Below are 15943 nucleotides of genomic sequence, written 5' to 3' on the forward strand. Positions count from 1 at the left end.
ACAAATCAAGCTGTAAAGCTTGAAAACTATGAACTGGCTTCAACAAACTGGAGTCAGGAGGGAGAGAAAGCAGAGATGGCCTGGGCAGATGTGATCCCTGAGGTCTCGGCATAAGCTCAGGAGCTGGACATGCTGAGGGTTTGACCCAAGGGCTTTGCACGCCTCCGTCCCACCCCATTTTGGTGGCACCATGGGGGTGGCCCCCTTGTTTGCACAGGGGTTCTGCACGGCTGGCTGAGTGTCTCCCAGGCAGCTCAATCAGCCAAGGGGAAGAGCAAGTGGTGAGGGTGCAGGGCTGCACAGCTGCTGGGCTGCTGAGTGCCAAATCCCATCCAAATCCAGCCTCTCATCTTTCAAGTGACCCAAGGGCCCGAGTTCCCTGCACATGGTGGCTTGCCCTGGCTTTAGCACCTTGATAAAAGACAGTCCTTGAAGAATAGCATGAAGCTGATCCCCAGCCCTGGGTGAGCTGTACGTATGAGCTCTGGGGGGTAGCATGATGTCCAAGTGAAATCTGAGCCGGTCTCTTTGCTCCATAACACCCAGCTCTAGAGTCCATTTTCCCTTAGGTTTGTTCTGGACAACAGCAGATTTGTTAGAAGTAGCATGAGGATGAGGGAAAGTGGGCTCAAGGGCCTCTTGAGCCAGGGTCTTGTTTGAACATGTAGTCCCTTGGGGGCTGTCTTTGAGCCCAGATTCCCAGCAGGAGCAGCGGTCCAGCACGCTCCTCTCTGAGGCAGAGGATGTCCTCTGCGTTTGGCAGCACAGAACAGGGGTGGAGAGTGTGGGGGAACCGTGGGCCATGGAGCCTGTCCATGGCTGACGTTGTGTTTTGGTTCCAGGCTGCTGTCCCCCCGACCCAGCCTGCTCAACACCGCCAGCGACGCCCGGCTCAACTCCTCGCCGCAGAAGCCATTGGACCTGAAACAGCTGAAGCAGAGAGCTGCTGCCATCCCTCCCATTGTGAGTACCCTGCTGGAGAGGGCAGGCACTGGGAGCACAGCCTGTGCTTCGTGCATGCTCTCCCACTGGGCTCCGTGGTGTGCGTCAGGGTTGCAAGGATGTGCTCATCCCTGGGGATGGCCTCTGGTCCACAGAGAGCTGTGCCTGGGCGGTGCGAGCCCCCCGCCAGGCAAGGTGTTCCCCGTTCAGAGTGTGTTCCCAGCTGCTGGAGCAGCTCTGCCAGCAGCATTTGGATGTCTCTCGAGCTCTTTTAATCAGAAAATCGTGGGAGGTCTGGACAGAAAAAGCTTCTCACTGCCACATGACTGCTGCCTCCCATTGCTTTAAAAAGAAAGAGTGCACCTTCCCAGCCCTGCACTTCATCTTGTGCTTGAAGGATATCACCTTACTCACCCAGGAGCTTTGCTTGGTCCCCCTTTTTGACTGCTCAGTAGCATGTATTGGAAGTACTGATATAGTGGCTTGAGCTGTGAGAAGAAGCATCCTGGTATCTCCAGGGTCAGCACTGGAGGAGCAGCGACACAGGGTGGGCAGGGAGGAAATCCCTGCTTTGGGGTTTGCATGCTCAGGGAGGACCCATTCCTGATGCTCTTCCAGTTTCCCATATTGCAGCTTAAGATGTGGCTGCTGTAATGTAACTTCTGGCAAAAGCTACAAGCGCGTAACTGTAGATTAGAGGTTTTGAACAAGTCTGACTCTTTCCTGTAGTATCTCCAGCACAGAGCTGGTACTCTTTGTCATGGGCTTTTTAAATCTGTGGCTAGTGAGCTCTGAAGCCCTGTTCGGTCTCTGCTAAGACTTGCCATGATAGTGTAGGGCAGGGGCTTCTCATAACTCCTGATGTCTTAAAGATTTTTATGGGTGTCAACAGCACATGGTGAGCGTCACCACCTCTTACTGCTTTGCAGATTTCCGAAGGTTTCTCAGAGGGGGTATTGCAGAGTGGAAGCGCGAAGCCTCAGGTGCCTCCCCACGCCTTGGCTCTCTACCAGCAGCAGATCACAAAAGCCCACGAGTCTGCCCGCGAGGACATGCCCCCGAGCAAGCTCTCACAGTCCCAGCAGCAGCAGGCTGAGAAGGAGCAGCAGCAGCCCAGCAGCAGTCCCAGGGGGAAGAGCCGGAGCCCTGCTGTTGGGGAGAAGGAAGGTAGGGCTGTGTGCGTGTTTATCCGCGCGGAGCACCCGGGGTGTGCAGCTGTACACAGCCAGCAGCTTTCTCCCTCGTAGGTGAAAGCTTGTTTCAGCCCCTGAAAGCTCTTTAATAGCATCTTGAGGCAGGACGAGAGAGGCATGGCTAATTTCCCATGTTCATTAGACAGTACATGATGTCTCATTGAGCCCACAGCAAACGCCGGGCAGTGTGGAGCGCCAAGGAGGTGAAGATTGCCTTTATTAGCATCTGCCATTCACCAGAGAGCAGAGGGGCCTGGAGGCATGCCAAGGCTCTGGGTACAATGGCTCTTTTCTACCTTGCTGGCTTTCTATAAAGAATGCTTTTAATGCACAGCGGGGACCATTATTTCATTTAAAATCAATGCTAATACTGTGACTCGGAGTCCAAAGGTTCCTGTAAAGATTCCCAGTGCTTTCTCCCCGGAATAGCTCTGATGTGGTTTGGCTGCCTAATGAGCAATTCAGAGGTTCCCACCATAGAGCATCTGAAACATTATTAGCTTGAGCACCTGGGGATCAAGGTTAAGGAGAGACGGGAAGTCCTGATGAAACCATCCTCTAAATGTGTTTTTAATCTGAGTGTTAGAGTCTGTTCCAGTTCAGTCTGTGTCCCTGCCCCCCATAGCCAGCTTGTGGCTCAGTTGTTAAGGAAGATGAGAAGCTGTCACCAATGGCACAGTCAGGGAAGTTGGGCTTGTGTGGGTACAGTGTCCACCAGTGCTGGATCCTGAACAGAAATGGGTGCAGCTGCAAAAATCACTTGCTTGTGCGTGGAAGAGAAGGGTGGATAAGACTGCGCTGAGGAGGCACTGGACTTGGCTGTGGTGTTTGCTGGAAAATCACTGCACCAGTTCACCCTTGGGCAGCCAGGATTGTAGCAGCCTGCTCTGCAGTGTCCAGGCCAGGTAGTTATTCCTCAAGCTGTCATGTCCCTCTGGACAGAAGGATTTGCTTGCAAGAAGAGTTGGTTGCTGGCACTTGGCCACAATTTTTTCAAACAATAAAGAGCACCATGTGTGCATCACACCTTCAGAATGTTTTGCATATAAGCAAGGAAGGTGACTGCTCACCTTGCAAGAAAGGGAGTTTCCCCTAAGTCGTGGTGTTGCCACCCGTGAAGGCCCATTTCCAGTAGATCTTATCCCACTGTGCTCCTGTTTGCTGCCCAGGTGGAACAGTTCCCCTCCAGCTCTTCCTCCCCAATGGCAGGTAAACAGGTTTGATCTCCTGTGCTGAAATCCTGTGCAGATCTGATGCTGCACTGCTCAGCTTCCTTGTCAGCTGGGTGCCACTGCCAGCACTCCAGCCCAGAGCTGTGCATCGCCCATGTCCCAGTGCTGCAGCTCCAGCTTCCTCCTGGCTGCAGGAGGATGAGGAGGTGAGGCAGATGAGTGGGTATGAGGTGCAATGCAGGCTTAAGGTGTTGAAGTCACCCACTCCACTCTGCGGCCTGCTGGCACCATTATCAAATACAAGGATCTGTTATCCAGGTGGATCTTTTGTTGCTTTGTTCTCTGCAAAGCACTAATGATATGAAGCACTTTATTCTCTCCTCTGTACAGCTCTGAATCTTTCATGTTAATGAAAGTAATTATGCCTCCCTATATCCCTGCAAACATCTCAGTAGGTCTTGGGCTCCAGCTGTGTGCTCTCCAAGCCCTGTGTGGCTGTGCATCTGTGCTGGGTGCCACAGTGGGTCTGGAATGCATATGGACCCCAGGGAGACATAGGCTGCTCTCCCTTGTTCATAATGGGAACGCGTTTCTCATTTGAAAAGCAGCAGGTTTGTGATGAGTCGCCTCAAGAGGAGAAATCGACTCCCACAAAGCCCTGGTTCCAGTACAAGTATGGACTCAGGCACTGTCTCAGTTCTGTCTCTGCCTCTTGGAACACATCCTCGCTGTGGGTCAGGGGTTAGAAGGGAGATAGCCAGATATTCCTGGCAAATCTGTGTGCATCCCTTCCCTCCCCTGCTCTCCGAGCCATCCCAGCGAAGTGGCAAGCATCCAGACTGCAGACATCGTGCTGCCACATGGCTTGGAGTTAAAAGGGAGAGTCCAGCACAGCCTGCAGAGCCCTCTGGAGAGCAGCCCTGTGCCACCTCTCAGCAAGGGGCTGACTCCACCAGAGCAGGTACTCCTGTTCCTCCCTGGCTTGATAAGAGAGCTTGAGCTCCTGCAGCCGCTCCGGAGATCAACATCCTTCGCACCGCTCTGGATCCGCTTCAAAGCCAAGTCTTGCACACATCCTGGCCGAGGCGTTGGCTGCCTCGCAGCCGCTGGCTGGGGCTCTATCAGCTTGGAGGGTGGCCAGCCAGCCATACCTTCCTGAGCCCTGCCTGGCCTTCCAAGAGGAGCTGCTAATCACGGGGCTGGGCAGAGGCAGGCAGCCCTGCCTGGATCTCACCGACAGGCAGACGGATCCCTTTCCCCAGTGCCGAGTTGCTGTCGGGCATATCTTTGGTTATCACTCGGCGGTTGGAGCGCCAGCAGTGTGTTTTGTGTTGATTTAGTTGTGTTTCATTTGGCCTCTGTAGGAGATGGGGAGCCAAGAGCATTAATTTGGATGACGGATCATATAAACTCTGACTCCTTCGCTCCCATTCCAGGGACTTGATAAACGGTAATAGGAACTCTCTCTTCCCCGTGTAAGTGCTATTTTATCAAAAGCTGGCTGAGTTATAGCCACCCTCTAATGCGGGGGCAATTAGGAACTGGCCACATTTCACAGGCTGGAGAGGCTCGCAGGGGAGGGGACGGCTCCCACGGGGAGGGGAGGAGGATGAGGCTCTCCGAGAGCCATCCAGGGTGCACACAGCCTTGGCTGACAGTGCCTTGGCGTCAGGGAGCGTCTTCAGCTGGGAGATCGCAGCGCTGTTTGCCCCCACACAAGCAGAGCCGAATGGGGCCGAGCTGAAGGGGGGAAGATCAGGGAGTGTGGGTGTGCCAGAGACTCTCCATCAGTGAGGAGGATGTGCCTGGATTCCCCTCTATTGGCAGGATGAAGGGGTCCTCTCTGGGATCCTACATGGGGACAGAAGTGGCCACAGCCAAGGTCTGGTCCCACCAGGCTGCAGAGGTGCTTGTACACCTCTGTGTGCCCAGAATGGATTTCTTCTCTCACTGAGGCGGGCAAGAATAATCTCCCAGCTTCTGAATACACTGAGCATTAATAACGATAATGTAGTAAAGCCTCATTAAATTGGGCCTCTGATAATCTACTTGCCCTATTATTAGGCTTAGCAGGATTCAGCATCTATTTTTATCAAAAATTGATGGTTAAAGGCTGGGTTCATTTGTGACTGCTATTGTTTACTGCCCAGTTCCTAATTTCTGGTCAATGCGAACATTACACAGGTGGATCTGGGGAGGAAGAGCAGTGCAAAATGAAGTGTTTATTGATTACAGGCAAAACCTGCCTCTAATCCGTCCAGAAAAGGCTTATCCATCTGCTTAGCCAAGCATGAGGATGCACTTGGTATAGAGCTGGTGCAGACGAAGCCTCTCTTTTCCTCAGCATCTTTCAGCACATGGCAGGGTTCAGGTATCCCCAGCACAGATCCTCCATCATTAAGCTCTTCTTGGCCTCCCATCAGCCTTTTTATAGCCAGGATGAACCCAGCCTGGTGTCCAGGATGCCCTGAACCAGGTAATTTCGGGAAGCTTTCCTGCCCCCAGGCTGTGCCTCACAGAGGACCAGTGAGCCTCCCTCATTTCCCTCATTTGGTTGTTCCACAGAGGCCATCTCCATCTTCATTTGCCTCTGGCAGTCTCGAGCAGTGTGCTTGTCCCAGGTGTTCAGAGAACATCAGTGTGTTATTCCCTTGCTGTCCAAGAAACTGATGCCATTATTTCAGGCCCCTTCCCACAGCCTACAGATGGTTTATAGCCAGGAGCTGGCCTTTAAGAGCAGCTGAGCTTTCAGCTCTCTGTGTGATGTGGGGATGAGCCTGTCCCTGGTGTGCTGGCATTGTAGTGGTCCTGGCAGTGGCCTGGGGCTCTGCAGGCACCCTGTGCCCAGCTGCACACCACAGTGTAGTCACCAGCGAGCTGGTGCCCTCTGGATGTCCCCCATGCACCAGAGGAATGCCAGCATTGCTGCTTCTTGGCTTTAACCTCAGGGAAGGATTTGGCAGCATCATCATTGATCCTCCAGCCCTGCCATGCTGGGATGATGTGGAGCTGTGGGCACAGGCAGGAGCTGCCCAGGAGCAATTCAGTAATGGCCAAGTCCTGGCAAGGAGCTGCACTCTGCACGTCAAATGCCATCTCTCCTGGGTGAGGTGGGATGGCACCAGGTCCATGGAGCTTCCTGCAGGCAGTGAGCACCAGCAGAGTCACCAACACAGACATCCCACTGCGCTTTAAATCTGAGTAAAATAAATGCTGTCAAACCCAGGCAGTGACACTGAGCTTTTTCCTTTTAGCTTGGCTGGAGAGTTCAGCCCTCACCTCATGGCCAAGTTGGACTGAATTGAAGCCATCTCCTGTGCTTGGAGCTGGCTCTTGCTTCCCTGCCGTGCTCACGGGGACCCCTCGCTCATGCTGGCCGCTGACCACGCAGTTTCTTTCTGTGTCCTTTGCAGAAAAGTCCGTGCATTTCTCAGCCATCGCAGAGGCTCAGAAGCTGAATGCCGAGTCGATGGCTGCCTCGTGCTGGCCCCCTGTTCTGTCCTACCCCCGGGATGTGATCAAAACTTCTCCCCAGGCAGAGCCCCACTTGTTCCAGTATAACCCACCAGGCAAGTAAAACCCACTGGCTGCGTGGCATGTGCCGTCCCCTGCCTGACCTGGGACTGAGCCCAGAGGCTGTGCTTACAGCCAGTAGCACAGTGGGCTCTTTAAAGGTCCCAGGGTGGTCAGGTGTGCTCCCAGCTCTGGCTGGGGCAGGTGTAGGGATGTGGTTTGTCACAGAGCAGTGTGGGTGCGAAGTCAGACAGGTTTTTCCCTCTCTGGCTGGGGGGGCAGACAGGTTGGGTGCAGCTCATCCTCTGGCTGCAGAGGGGACAAGGCAGTCATTTAAACTATTCCAGTCCTTTCAAAATGACCGTGTGACTTGGAGCTCGTGCAGGCTCACAGCCAGCCAGGTCACTGCACCCAGCCCCTGCTCCCTCCCTCCCCCTTTGCTCTCTGATGGCTGCAGCTGCTCTGCCTGCCCTCGGTCTCACTGATGTTTGTGTTCTCCTCACAGGACACCCCATCCCACTAAACCTGCATGAGAGCTCTCGCTCAGGGCTGCAGAGACTAGCCAGCATCTCCAACCCTCCTCCCCTCATCTCCTCCACCAAGCACCCCTCGGTGCTGGAGAGATCCGTCGGATCCATTTCCCAGGTAGGGCATTGATAGATGTGGGCAGTGGAGATGCCTCACAGGGACCATCAGTTGCTCCTGACCTCTCCTCTTGCCCCACAGGGAATGCCCATCCAGCTCCACACACCCTACAGCCCCGAGCACGCCAAGGTCCCCGTCGGTTCCATCACCATGGGCCTGCCACTAACCATGGATCCCAAGAAACTGGGTAAGGAATTGGGAGACGAGTTGTTTTCTCACGTGCTCTGAGAGCAGGAGGGAGCGAGCTTGCCAGATGCCTAGGGGAAAGGAGGAGCACAGGCCAGGGCAAGGAAGCACAGAGAGAACTGCTAAGAGGATGAAAGGATTAGTCCATCAGGGGAGCAGAGACACAGGGAGCTAAATTTGTGCAGTATAGGAAAGCAACAACTCGGTCAGGGACACTTCCCAGCCTATAAATACCCTTCAGGTAATGCTGTGATCGAAGGAAGGAAATATATTGTTGCTCCTCAGGCTGGTAGGATAAAGAGTAAATGGCCTGAAGTGAACAAAGAAAGTGTTTAGTCTGCAGATTTGGAAGCTTTTTTTAACAGCAGGAGGGAATGGGTGAGGGATCAAGCCTGGGGAGGAGGGATATGAGCTCTGTTTCCCACTGTATGTGGGTCCTGTTATAAACCAGCACAGGGTGTTCAATGTCAGCTCTGGTCCTGGTGTGGGCAGTGCCAGGGTGAAGGATCTGGCTTTGCTCTATGGCATTTGTGCATTCAGCACCCTGGGGAAGCTCATCCCTGTGGCCCCTGTCCTACACCTATGCTGATACCTCGTTAATGTTTTCCAGTGCCTTTTCCTGGAGTAAAGCAGGAACAACTTTCTCCTAGAAGCCAGGCCAGCCAGCCAGAAAGTCTGGTTCTGCAGCCGTCCCAGGAGGGCTCCATCCTGCGGGGTGAGGACCCGGAGAGGGGGCACGTGCCCCAGCTGTGGGGAGGGAGGGATGCTGCCACTGCCAAGCCTGGTGAATGCCACACTGGCTGCAGCTGCCCAGTGATCTCAGGTTTGACTTCTGGAATTGTGCCCAGCCAAAGGGGTCTCTTTGCCCCTTTTCTTCCCCTCCCTGAATCAGGCCCTCAGGTGTTGATTCTGGTGGAAGTTTTGTGTTCAAGGGGCACCTGAAAATCTGTTGCTTAAGACAGAGCAAGACCTGTTTAAATTACATTAATTGGTATTCTCATGCTCTTCATTGTTGCTGCTGCAGCTGGTCAGGTACCCCATTTTGGTTAAATGCAGCCCTGATTGGTTTCTTTCCCCATTAACCAGGCAGAAGAAAATAAATGCAGAGGTTTCTGGTTTGTGACCCCCCCCCCCGCCCCAGTAAGACAAGTCAGGAGCCTGAGTGCAGTGGGCTGGCTCCAACCCAGGACACATCTGTGTGAATGAACTGAAGGCACCCTGAGCTGCATCTCGCCACAGATCTGTTCTGATCACGTCAGGAGAGGCTGAGCCAGGCTGTGCTTTCTCCCAGGCTCATAAATCTGCCTGGCACCTCCACAAAGACAGCAGGGAGCTGATAGCCTCAAAAGACCTATATTTTACCTCCTCTCCACCCCACACTCACAGGGATGGTTTTCTCAAGACACTTGGTACAAAGGGTTCTGCAAGGCACTGACAGCTCTCGGAGGGTGTCCCCTCCAGTACCACAGAGACTGGGTCAAATCCTGCACTTAAGTAGTCTCAGCCCCATGGGTTTTGTGCTGAACAGCAAATCCAGCCCCCAGCTCACAGGTTTTGTGTCCTACAGGTACTTCCCTCAGCTCTGCCTCGGGAGGAAGCATCACCAAAGGAACACCCACATCCAGACCCCCTCCGGAGTCGCCCATCACCTACCGAGGGTCCATCACACATGTAGGTCCCTTGTCCCCCCTGGGTCCTGGCAGCTGCAGCGTGTGGGGCTGGACATGGGCACTGGGGGTTTGTGGGGCACACTGGGTGTGCAGGACAGGGCTGTGCAGCAGCCCTGTGGTGCTCCCACCCCATGGAGTCCCTCAGAGAGGTCTGCAAACAGCCCCCACTTGGGATGACACGAGCAGTGTCCCATGAGTGATGTCTGCGGAAGAGCAGAGCCCAACAAACAGCAGTGCAGCCTTAGAACACCTTTAAACCCAGCTTTGCCTTTTGTAGCTATCAAGAACAGAGGCAAAAGCAGCTGTAAATGGCTCTGGAAAAATCATCTTGCCAGGGCAAAAAAGTGGAGTGGAGCAAAGGAGATGGGTGTGGAGGGCCAGGCCAGGTGGAGGAGGGAGGAGGCTGTGAGGGGCAGGTAAGGTAGCAAGAGCTCCTGCCAGGGCTGAGCATGCTGTGCTGGGGGTCCTGCCCAAAGGCTCTTCAGCAGGAAGATACTTTGGCCTTAATCTCCACCATCCATCTTCAGAAGAGCAGCTGGCAAGCGGGCGATAGTTTCTTGCAGTGTGAGTTATTGCTCATCTGGTAACAGAGCAGAGAGAATTAAAAAAAAAAAAATCTGTTTCCCATGAGGATTTTATCTGGCCATCATTCAGATATTTAAAGACATTCAGGCTCCAGTTTTTGCCTGCCTTCTTCAAGGAGGATGACCATGTTTGCTTTGGCCCTGGGGACCTGATCCTGAATCCTGGCCCAGAGCAAAGGCTTAGCTTGCCTGGTGCCCTGTGTCCAACAACTGCCAGGAGTGGGTGCTCAGGGACTATAAATAACCTATCAGAGCAAACACTTGCTCCATCCTCTCAGATGCTCCTGCAGCAGCTGTGGGCAGCAGTGGGTGGGCGTGAAGGACCTTGAGTACCATGTGCCAGTTGAGGAGATCAGCAGAGTTTGTTGAGATACTGTTTTGCATCCAGTTAATGAATCCAGCCAGCTAATTAATCCATCCAGATTCCTTTGTTTGGCTGGGGATTAAGGTACCAGGGCCAGACCCAGGGCATTGCCTGGCTCCCCTGCTGGCCCAGCAGCCTGCATCCCTCTGCTCCTCCTGGGGAGAAGGAGCCCCCTGTTCTGGCAGCAGCTCCTCCTACCAGAGCTGATACTTGATCTCAGATGAGTCATCCAGTTCACAGGAAGCAGATCTTGAATATATGCTCTCTGCTCTGAAGCCATCTGTCATCACTTGCTTTCACATCCCCTCGGAGCACGTCTGCAGAAGGGAGGTTCCTTACCTGGGGCTGGAGAGCCATTACCAGGTGCCCAGCTCCACTGCGAGGGTGGGTGACCAGAGCACTGAACCCACGTGCTGGTATGCCCTGGCTCTTGGGGACTGCTGCTGCTCTGAGGGCTTGGTAGAGAGCAGGGGTGGGGAAAAAGCCTGAGTGGCACAACCTGGAAGCACCAGCAGAGCTGGCGGGGGCATCGCGTCCCAAGGCTTCCCCAAGCATCAGTCCCAGGGCTTGCTGGGGTTAAATGAGCTGAGTAGGTACGTGTCAGTCAGGAATGTCACTCTGACAGCATCACTGTGCCTTCCCAGAGATGGGGAAGGGGGACTGCCACCCCATGGTGGCTGTTCCCAGTTGGCACTGACAGGTTACAGTGGCAGAAGGGTGTTAATCACTGGCGACTCCTCAGGGACATCCAGCTCCATGTGTTTTGAAGGGGATTCCAGGGGCAGGAGCTGTGTCTGCTTGTGGTGAAGGAGAGGTTTCAGTTCACACTGGTGGGTGTGGGGAGCCTGCTGCTGTTCCTGTTGGAGAGCTAAAGGCAGGCTCTGCTCCCCGACCTGCTGCGGGACCGGTTTTGTTGTCGCCTGCCGTCTCGCCCGGGCGCGCTGCCAGCCGCCAGCTCCCGCACGCAGGCAGCTCACTGAAGGTCACACTGCTGCCAGCAGATGTGCCTGGGTGGGCAGGACATCTCTGTGGCTCCTGTGCCAAGCTGGGCAAAAAGCTAATGCTGGAGCAGCGCCTGCTGTCACTAAGCTGTCCTCAGGGGAGCACCAGCCCTGTGCCCCAAACCTGGGGAGAGGGAGCAGGCCAGGTAGCTTCCCCCAAAACACACGGGGTGAGAGCTGCTGTTTTGGAGGTCTGTGCTCTCCTCATCCCCTGCCTCTTCCCAGCAGCCTCACACAGATCACGTACCTTTTCACTGCTCCTCATTATCATTCTCATCAATAATTAAGCTGCAAGTCCCTGGCTGTTGGCTGCGCCAGGAAGCGGAGGCCGGGTGTGCTCCCTGCGCTCAGCTTCCCGCGAGGAACAGCCTGTCCCCGCATGGCGCTTGCTTAATTGGTTGTGACACTGTTAAATATGGATCTTGGTGGCTTTCCAAGGGCACCCCGGCAGAAGTGCTGTACAAAGGAACCATTACCAGGATAATCGGAGAAGACAGCCCCAGCAGAGCAGAGAAGGCGAGGGAGGATGCTGTGCCCAAAGGACATGTCATCTACGAAGGGAAGAAAGGCCACGTGCTGTCCTACGAGGGTATGTCCTATCCTCTCTGCCTTTTTAGGGCAGATGCCAGGGGTTTGTGCCACTGTGGCTGGGACTCGGGAGCTATTTGAGGAGAGGCTGACGAAGTTCAACGGGCCAGCCTCCTGTCATTGCTTCCAGCGTTTCTCTCCCTTCCCACCCTGGTGCTCTGTGTCCATCTGTCCCGTGTGGTTATCTTGTCTTAGAGATGGCAGGCAGGGTTGCAAAGATGTTGGGAAAGAGGGATGAAGAGAGGACCAGATGGGAAGGTGTTGCCTTCATCCCTGGCACCCTGTAGTGGAGGGGGACTGATTGAAAACATTACAAGACCACTCCCAAACTGTTGGGCCAAGGTGGACTTAAACCTGCAAGATGGAAGCAAGTCAGGTAGTTCAGCATAAAGGTTTATTTGGATGTCAGGTTCTCACCTGCGTTGACTTGGGCACTGTGAGGCTTTTCCAGCATGAGGCTGCCCTGCAGGAATCCTCCTGGACCCAGCCTCAGTGTCTGGTGAGTTTTGCTAGAGCTGTTGGAGGTGGTGAAGCCATTCCTGCATCCCACAAGGAGCCTATCTGGGGATGTGCTGGCTGCTGCTGCACCCCTGCAGCACGGGAAGGCTTTTCCTCAGTAACTGCTGGCAGTGCCTCGCTGCATTAGTGGTACCAGCAGGTGGTCACCAGCTGCTCCTGCCTGCTCTGCGCCTGCTCAGCCCATCACAGCACTGCCCATCAAAGCTGCTCTGCGTGTCCCGGTGCCTCCTGTTGGAGATAAGCAGATGTTGCTCTCCAGTGAGGCTGGAAACAGCCCCATTCTTGCCTTTCACTGTGTGCTGGGTCAGGGATCTCTGTTGTGGAGCCGGACTCCTGCTGGCTTGCATCTGTAGTCAGGAAGAGCCAACTTAGAGATGCTGCAGCCCTGAATCCTCTTGGGTAAAGCCCTGGTGTGTGCTCTGGGGTGCACAGAGATGGCTGTCCTCATGTGTCACCTCCCTTCTCAGCTGAGTTTGCAGATGACTAAGGAGCTGATCCCAACCTCAGCTGCCTCAGTAGGTGTCTCTGGGAAGCTGCTGAGCCCTGTGCCTCCCTCCCTGGGACACAGTATCCATTCCTGCCTGCCTGGCAGCCTGGGCCCAGTGGGCAGTGTCCCACAGAAGTCCCTTTCCTCGTGGCCACAAGTGCAGGCAGCTCCTTTCATCACGGGCTGGTTGTCTGTTGTCTTATGCAGGGCTGGAGGCCGAGGGTTCAGGCCAGGCCATGGGGACAGGCTCCAGCTGTTGTCACCTTTGTGTGTGTCCTGGGACCGCAGGGACCTTTCAGGACAGGGCTCTGTGCTGTGCCTCCCGCCTGCCACATGGAGACTGGCTCACAGCATGTCCCCCCGGGTCCACTGTCAACTCTAGCCCAGATAAGAAATGTCACCAAGGAGGACTTGACTGGATGCCCTTTGGGCCAGTTGGCAAGGCTTGGAGCAGGGAGGACGCAGGAAGTGTTTCGGGACTTGTTTCTGCAAGAAGCTGTTTTAATCACCTCTGCCCAGGCTGGGGGTCGAACAAGGCTGATCTCAGAAATAGCACCATCAGGGAGAGGTGAGGAGTGCTCCTGGCAGTGAGGGCTGCCCATGCCCAGAGCTGGGATCCCACTCCAGGCAGTGAGGGAGAGCTGCAGACCAAACTCTCCCCTGTTGTTTGTGTCAGCCCGAGTCTCCCTGGCTGCAGCCTGTGTCCGTCACCTCTCACACCACCCCCCATGGACACAGATGAGGAAATAATTCCTTCCTCTCCCCAGCAGCCTTTTACACGCTTGATAGCGTTTATTACATCCCAAGTGATCCCATGAGCTGCTGCAGCCTTGCCAGCCCCTACCTCTCTCCTTCCCCCTGTAGAGCCCAGCGAGGCTGAGCAGCCCAGGAGCAGAAGAGTTAAAAAAAAATTAAATAAGAAAACTGAAACTGTTGGTGATTATGAATTTTGGCAAGCAGAAAAAAAATTGCAAATTCTTTAGTGTCATGAGGGTGCTTAAAATAAAAGAGCTGTAATGAGACGAGATCCTGTAGCATGTGTGAGCTGAATTGTGCTAGATTGGTTATTCTCATCCTGCATATGATTGCTGATGGCTTCTGCAAGGCGAGGAACGTGGGTTTGGAATGGTTTTCTTTCTGTTTAGTCTCTCTTCTCCCTCGCGCCCTCCCCCTGCTTCCCAGTGGTACAAAGGGTGCCTGGGAGCACATCCCCTCCTGCAGAGGGGATGGTGGCAACAGATGTGCCTTGATGACAGGGTGCAGGCACATCACCCGCATGGTGCTTGGCTGATTCTGAATGTCACCCCCGGATTTCTGCTGTCAAATGGAGCTGAAGCAAAGGCTCAGGCACGGACCCCCTCTTGTTTCCCCACACACAGCCCCAAACACTTTGTGGATTGAGTGGGTGCTGATTGCGGAAACCAACAGTGGGTGTGAAGTTGTAATAATCCCATTTTATTAATTACTGGTTTTGCCAAGGAGGAGTTTTGTTCCTGATTGTCCACAATAGAATTCACGTTTTTAACTTCCCTGCTTTCTCTAATTGTACAACCACCTTCTCTACCCACAAAGAGGAGGATTAGTGCACTGGCAATCCTTGGCAAGGGCAGCCTGGCCAGGGATGATGGGCAGAGGCGTTTGTCTCTCCTAGCTGACATCCTGTTTGGAGCTGATGGCATAAACCCAAGGCATTCAGCTGGATCAGAAGCTGCTGAATTCACAGCTCGCTGCACATGATGGGTGCCCATTGCCCGGGGTGGGCGTGATGCTGCCTGCCACGGGCAGGGCTGTGCTGGTGGTGGGGCTGTAGCTCAGGACAGATGTCCACTGCCTGTTTGCAGGGAACCTGCTCCAGGTTTGGATCAGGGGGCAGTCAGTGGTCTCTGCTCACCCTAGCACTCACTCCATCAGTTCTGCTTTGTACCATCTCTCCCAGTTCTGTGTGTGCTCAGTGCTGTTTCAAAGGAATCATTCTCGGCTTCGCTTCTCCTCCGTTTTCCCTGATTTTCTCACCCAGGGAGTGTCTCGGCAGATGTTCAGGCTGGCCAAGATCCCAAACAGTAGGTGTCTAGTAAAAATCAAAACAAACAGGAAAAAAACCAAAACTCCCCAGACCCAAAGAGTCAAGTTCAGTGGAACTGCAGCTGCTCCCACTGGCCAGAGCTGTACTGCTGCCTACGGGATGGCCCCACCAGCGAGGGAGGGAATGGGACACGACTGGGTGGATGCTCCTACTCAAGAGGGAGGCACAGATCTGGAGTCTGAGGCAGGCTGGGAGGGGAGAGAACACCAGCTGAATTTCCTGGAAGCCAATCCCATGCGACGTTTCTGGCACTGCGTCGCGGCGGCTGATGCTGGGATGGGATCTGACCCCTCAGCAACGCACACAAACAGCAGTAAACACCCTCTCTTGGCCCGTGCTGACTTTCTGTGCCTCTTGGTGTTCCCCGCTTCAGGTGGAGTTGCTGCTTCTCAGTGTCCCAAAGAAGACAGCAGGAGCTCGGGAGCTTCCCATGAGACCACAGGAACTAAGCGGACCTATGATATGATGGAGGGGAGGATCAGCCGGGGCTTATCAGCTCGAGATACCTTATCTACCAGCATTGAAGGTGGGTCTGCATGAAACCTTTCACCTGTTACGTTAGTGACCTGTGGAGATCTCCTCTTGTCTCCTGTCTACATGGTGCATCTTCCCGTGCCAGTGTTCTGGCAGTGGTTAGCTGGTACCCCTACAGGACAGCGTCTGACCAGCATGGGAAAAAAACAGAATGTAGACTGGTGTGTTTGCCTTGAGTGTCTGTCCTGACAGACCAGCTCCAGGAATACAAAAAAAAAAAAAAATTAGAAATTGTTGGTATTTATCCTTGTTGTCCCAGGCATCCCTGATAACACTGTCATGTATTCATTGTAAATTATTGCTGTGTCACAGCCCAACTTTCCCTCTTGCATCTCTTCTAGGTCTCATGGGTCGAGCGATCCCTCCAGACCGACACAGTCCCCATAACCTAAAGGAGCAGCATCACATGCGAGGCTCGATTACACAAGGTAAAACCTGGGAGCACAAGATGGGCATGGACAG

General features: G+C 54.2%; 1 protein-coding gene across 11 annotated transcripts in view; it reads left to right on the forward strand.

Annotated features, from left to right (window-relative positions):
* The window catches only part of NCOR2 (nuclear receptor corepressor 2), a 229749-nt gene that overhangs the window by 195723 nt on the left and 18083 nt on the right, over positions 1-15943 (forward strand). For all 11 annotated transcript variants that reach the window (XM_068208356.1, XM_068208364.1, XM_068208365.1 and 8 more), the window contains 10 exons: positions 843-963; positions 1872-2109; positions 6721-6876; positions 7326-7465; positions 7547-7652; positions 8262-8366; positions 9219-9322; positions 11709-11859; positions 15321-15473; positions 15823-15909. In XM_068208356.1, coding sequence (XP_068064457.1) covers positions 843-963; positions 1872-2109; positions 6721-6876; positions 7326-7465; positions 7547-7652; positions 8262-8366; positions 9219-9322; positions 11709-11859; positions 15321-15473; positions 15823-15909 — 1361 coding nt within the window. The remainder of the gene's footprint in view (positions 1-842; positions 964-1871; positions 2110-6720; positions 6877-7325; positions 7466-7546; positions 7653-8261; positions 8367-9218; positions 9323-11708; positions 11860-15320; positions 15474-15822; positions 15910-15943) is intronic.

Source organism: Anomalospiza imberbis, chromosome 18 (assembly GCF_031753505.1).
Source record: "Anomalospiza imberbis isolate Cuckoo-Finch-1a 21T00152 chromosome 18, ASM3175350v1, whole genome shotgun sequence".
NCBI classification, from domain to species: Eukaryota; Metazoa; Chordata; class Aves; order Passeriformes; family Viduidae; genus Anomalospiza; species Anomalospiza imberbis.